General features: G+C 45.7%; 1 protein-coding gene across 1 annotated transcript; it reads left to right on the top strand.

Annotated features, from left to right (window-relative positions):
* Positions 1-3,696: 3,696 nt before the first annotated feature.
* On the top strand, positions 3,697-5,805 carry LOC123189515 (protein THYLAKOID ASSEMBLY 8, chloroplastic). The gene is made up of 2 exons (XM_044601942.1): positions 3,697-4,068; positions 5,054-5,805. The coding sequence occupies exons 1-2, from the start codon at positions 3,760-3,762 to the stop codon at positions 5,444-5,446; spliced, it is 702 nt and encodes a 233-aa protein (XP_044457877.1). The 5' UTR covers positions 3,697-3,759; the 3' UTR covers positions 5,447-5,805.
* The last annotated feature ends 311 nt before the right edge of the window (positions 5,806-6,116 follow it).

Here is a 6,116-nt window from a genome sequence, read left to right as displayed (position 1 = left end):
GCAACGGTGCATACTCAGGGAGAACACTTCTTGATAATTAGTGAGAGATCATCTTAAAATGCTACCGTCAATCAAAGCAAGATAAGATGCATAAAAGATAAACATCACATGCAATCAATATAAGTGATATGATATGGCCATCATCATCTTGTGCTTGTGATCTCCATCTTCGAAGCACCGTCGTGATCACCATCGTCACCGGCGCGACACCTTGATCACCATCGTAGCATCGTTGTCGTCTCGCCAATCTTATGCTTCCACGACTATCGCTACCGCTTAGTGATAAAGTAAAGCATTACAGCGCAATTGCATTGCATACAATAAAGCGACAACCATATGGCTCCTGCCAGTTGCCGATAACTTGGTTACAAAACATGATCATCTCATACAATAAAATTTAGCATCATGTCTTGACCATATCACATCACAACATGCCCTGCAAAAACAAGTTAGACGTCCTCTACTTTGTTGTTGCAAGTTTTACGTGGCTGCTACGGGCTTAAGCAAGAACCAATCTTACCTACGCATCAAAACCACAACGATAGTTTGTCAAGTTGGTGCTGTTTTAACCTTCGCAAGGACCGGGCGTAGCCACACTCGGTTCAACTAAAGTTGGAGAAACTGTCACCCGCTAGCCACCTTTGTGCAAAGCACGTCGGGAGAACCGGTCTCGCGTAAGCGTACGCGTAATGTCGGTCCGGGCCGCTTCGTCCAACAATACCGCCGAACCAAAGTATGACATGCTGGTAAGCAGTATGACTTATATCGCCCACAACTCACTTGTGTTCTACTCGTGCATATAACATCAACACATAAAACCAGGCTCGGATGCCACTGTTGGGGAATGTAGTAATTTCAAAAAATTTCCTACGCACACGCAAGATCATGGTGATGCATAACAACGAGGGGAGAGTATGATCTACGTACCCTTGTAGACCGACAGCGGAAGCGTTATGACAACGCAGTTGATGTAGTCGTCCGTCTTCACGGCCCGACCGATCAAGCACCGAAACTACGGCACCTCAGAGTTCTAGCACACGTTCAGCTCGATGACGATCCCCGGACTCCGATCCAGCAAAGTGCCAGGGAAGAGTTCCATCAGCATGACGGCGTGGTGACGATCTTGATGTACTACCGCCGCAGGGCTTCGCCTAAGCACCGCTACAATATTATCGAGGATTATGGTGGAAGGGGGCACCGCACACGGCTAAGAATATGATCACGTGGATCAACTTGTGTGTCTAGGGGTGCCCCTGCCCCCGTATATAAAGGAGCAAGGGGAGGAGGCCGGTCGGCCCCTATGGCGCGCCAAGGAGGAGTCCTCCTCCTAGTAGGAGTAGGACTCCTACTAGGAGGGGGAAAGACGTGGGGAGGGAGAAGGAAAGGGGGGCGCCGCCCCCCCTCTCCTAGTCCAATTCGGACCAGGGGGGAGGAGGCGCGCTGCCCACCTTTGGCTGCCCCTCTCTCTCTCTCCACTAAGGCCCATATGGCCCATTACTTCTCCCGAGGGGGGGGGGGGGGTTCCGGTAACCCTCCGGCTCTCCGGTTTTCTCCGAAATCACCCGGAACACTTCCGGTGTCCGAATGTAGCCGTCCAATATATCAATCTTTATGTCTCGACCATTTCGAGACTCCTCATCATGTCCATGATCACATCCGGGACTCCGAACTAACTTTGGTACATCAAAACTCATAAACTCATAATATATCTGTCATCGAAACTTTAAGCGTGCGGACCCTACGGGTTCGAGAACAATGTAGACATAACCAACACACGTCTCCGGTCAATAACCAATAGCGGAACCTGGATGCTCATATTGGCTCCTACATATTCTACGAAGATCTTTATCGGTCAGACCGCACAACAACATACGTTGTTCCCTTTGTAATCGGTATGTTACTTGCCCGAGATTCGATCGTTGGTATCTCAATACCTAGTTCAATCTCGTTACCGGCAAGTCTCTTTACTCGTTTCGTAATACATCATCTCGCAACTAACTCATTAGTTGTAATGCTTGCAAGGCTTATGTGATGTGCATTACCGAGAGGGCCCAGAGATACCTCTCCGACAATCGGAGTGACAAATCCTAATCTCGAAATACGCCAACCCAACATTCACCTTTGGAGACACCTGTAGAGCTCCTTTATAATCACCCAGTTACGTTGTGACGTTTGGTAGCACACAAAGTGTTCCTCCGGTAAATGGGAGTTGCATAATCTCATACTCATAGGAACACCTATAAGTCATGAAGAAAGCAATAGCAACATACTAAACGATCGTGTGCTAAGCTAATGGAATGGGTCATGTCAACCACATCATTCTCCTAATGATGTGATCCCATTAATCAAATGACAACACATGTCTATGGTTAGGAAACATAACCATCTTCGATTAACGAGCTAGTCAAGTAGAGGCATACTAGTGACGTTTGGTTTGTCTATGTATTCACACAAGTATTATGTTTTCGGATAATACAATTCTAGCATGAATAATAAACATTTATCATGATATAAGGAAATAAAATAATAACATTATTATTGCCTCTAGGGCATATTTCCTTCAAAAATGACGGGGAAAGGCGAAGAATCGACAGAGGGGCTCACAACGATCCTGTAGAGGTGCTAAGTGGGCTTGGGGAGGGCTCGACGGCGCCGGAGTCAAAGACGAACGCCGGCGGGGGTCTGAGGTAACGAAGCTCGATCCCAATGATGTAGGGGGTCCTGGCTTGAGCTCGTGGTCGAGGAGGACGTAGCGGTCGCTGGCGGAGCTTCTGGACGCCTCGGCGGGGCGCGAGGACGACGGAGAGCGCGTGGGCGACGAAGGCTACGGGGACGACGACTCCGGTCGTTGCGGGGGAGAAAGAGGCAGCGCGAGGAGGGAGAAGTGAGGGGCTAGGATTAGTCGATGGGGTAAGGGACGAACTTATCCTCCTCGGGGATGCACTGGATGCTTGACACGGCGGCCCTAGAGGCGTGGATGGCCGCCACGATCCCCCGCTCCCACTGTAGCGTGAGCTAGTAGGAGAGGTGGAGGTGGGCTGGGTCTCCTCCTATAGCAGTAGGCCTCACGTGTCTAGCAATTTTTGTTTAATTCTTTACTTTTCTGTTTTATTTTATTTTTGTTTCTTTTTATTTTTAGTCATATAATTATAAACTTAGTTCCTAAAATAGTATTACTACTTAGGCCTCTGCCACAAAAAGTTTGGCACCTAGATAAAACATATTAGTATTTTTATAATTAAGAACAACATTTAATTTACTGTTTAGGTCACTGTTTTTATTATTTTAGGACATTTAAATATTTTATAAGATGTTGGTTTTGCTTTTATAATTGCTTTGGGATTATTGCAATACTTTGAACAATTTTATTTTGTTGTTAGGAAAATATTAATTTGACTTTAGTTTAAACTGAATTTGAATTCAATTTGTAACGAAGCGAGACTTTTTTTAAGAAGTAATTGCGATGACATGGTAACATTAGTGGGTGGTTACTGTAGCTTAATTATCCGGGCGTTACAAGAAGGAAGGGAAGTGCGGCTCAAATAGTGTGGCAAAGTAGAATGTATTCTTTTCATCAATAGGAAAGTATTGGTCTGATTTTGGTTAGGAGTTTCAGCTGCAGGGCAAAATGTTTCCGTTGCAAGAAAAAAAAAGGTTCATATATATTCCAATAAGAAAAACAAAATTCAGTGATTCTTTTTCCTCTCTCCCTGATGCGCACCTCATCCAAAACTACCGCACTTCCGCCGCCGCACGGCGATGCTCTCCTCGTCGCTCGCCTTCTCACCCCACCGCCTAGCCACTTCCACCGCCGCTGTTCGCCGGAGCACATCTTCCACCATCACGATGCGGGACCGGGGCAAGAACCGGAAGCCGATGCAGCGGGGGCGCTACCTCAGCACCGAGGCCATCCAGGCCGTCCAGTCGCTCAAGCGCGCCACCCTCTCTGGAGCCCCCGCCGGCAGCGCCGTCGCGACGGACCCCAAGCTGCGGCGGCTGCTGAAGGCCGACATGGTCGCCGTCTTCCGCGAGCTCGCGGCGCAGGGCGAGGCCCACCTGGCACTCAAGGTATAACCCAAGCTGTGTGTGCAGTACTGGGAGCAGAGTGTATTAGTTGGGATTCACAGGATTTTAATCTGAGCACCAAAATTACTGACGATTCAGCTAGATATTTTCACATGGTTGATTAGCCTGTTGTGTACTCACAGTTGCTGATTATGAGCATTCCTGTACATTATGGTGGATAGGTTGTATACTTGTATTTCTAGCCTGCTCCACCAATTTCCACCGATTTGTCACTATAGGAAACCTAGGCTATTCACGAACTGTCTGTTTAGATCACCTACCATTGTTGGGAAACAGTCTGTACACTGGCCACTTATGAGTCACCGATCTCCGAATTGTTCCTGCTTTGCTCCATACCAATGTTGTTTCATTGTATGGCTGCAGTAGGTGTGCTATAGATGACATTTCTCAACCATACCAGAAGGAACAAATCTGTGAAGTGAGGAATGTGGGTATAGTTCCTTATCATTCTTGCAACAAGAATCTTAAATAGCACGTTTTTCTTACTCTACATAACGAATGCTGTACGTGCGAAATTTACATGAGTTATAAATTTTAGTCGAGCAACCGGCTGTTGTGCTGCCTTTTCATCAAGAAGAACGGAGACACTAGTTGCATGTGGTGGTCATATTATTAGACCGAACATGCCAAAACACACAAAAGATACTAACTAGTGATATTGCGTCCCACACAGTGTGCCCGTGCCGTTGGCGAGAGGGCCTGCTGGTCATGAATGGTGATAATTCATTGGCAGTACACGGGGTTACCTTAATCTAGTCTGTTGTTGTTGCCCTTTTACCATTATCATATGTTTTGTAAATGCTTTCTTTTGGGTATTTGCATGACAATTTACTGCATATTCATTAGCACAGTTTTTATTCTTATCTGCATTTAGATTAATTAATAGATGATGCTGGCAAGCAGATACTTGTTGACTGGAACTGAGAAATGCACACTAAGATGCCTCTTGTTTTGTCATCTATGTCAGGTCTTTGATGAGATTCGAAAGGAGCACTGGTACAAGCCTAGGTTGTTCTGGTATGTTGATCTTATTACAGTGCTTGCTAGGAAAGGATTGAGGTCCGAGGTTGGCAAAGCCTGTTCGTATCTGAAGAGGGAACAATTGGAACCTGACACGGATGGTTTCAATCTGCTTCTGAAGACACTCTTAGATGCTGAGTTCACACAATTAACAATGGACTGCTTCCGTCTTATGAAACTATGGGACACGGAACCTGACAGGACAACATACATAACACTTGTCAAGGGTCTTGAATCCCTAGGAGAGATGGATCTATCTGCTAAGATGAGGTTGGAAGCAGAAAGTGACTATGGTGCCCTCTGGGACTTCTTTGACGAAGAGGAGACGACTGAGACTTGAGCAGTTCGTTCTTAACAGGATGTTGTATGGCCATGTCGGAAGGGAGTCGTTTATGAAGTCTATTATGCAGTGTTAGAACAGATGAATGGAAGTCCATGATCTTGGACCCAGCAGAATTTTTGTGCAACAAGTAGTGATGAGTTACTAGTACCATTATCTACCCTAGACTTATAAATACTCAGTAAAGAAGGGCTACCTCCAGGCTGCAACTTCGTCAGTTCATGTTTTTCTCTAGGAGTGTAACTTGTTAGTTTTTCCTTCGAGAGGTTCTCTGTGTATAATCAATCACATTGCTACTTCTGAATGTACAGTCACACTGATGTGTACAATCAAACTACTGATATATTTTCATGATCTCATTTCAGTATAAATGGCTACGTACTTGCTTGCGAAAATGTAGGCACCATCTGCCTTGAAGAAAGATAAGATGTCTTACAGCTATCTGGGAGTAAACATAACAGTTCATCTGTTCTTGCCAATTGCAGTAATCAGTATGAGTATAAGATGACCATAGAAGGATAGACAGATCAAAATGTCATCATATGTAAAGAAACAAACGGGAACATTCCTACCAACTCTCACTTGTACAAGTTTCTCCACTTTCAGAGAGCAATGCAGCTGCCAACGAAAATCCATGGAAGGCAAATCAAAACCTTGGCGAACGTTTGCT

The sequence above is a fragment of the Triticum aestivum genome, chromosome 2A, assembly GCF_018294505.1.
Source record: "Triticum aestivum cultivar Chinese Spring chromosome 2A, IWGSC CS RefSeq v2.1, whole genome shotgun sequence".
Taxonomy (NCBI): Eukaryota; Viridiplantae; Streptophyta; class Magnoliopsida; order Poales; family Poaceae; genus Triticum; species Triticum aestivum.
This window is presented reverse-complemented; position numbering and strand designations above follow the sequence as displayed.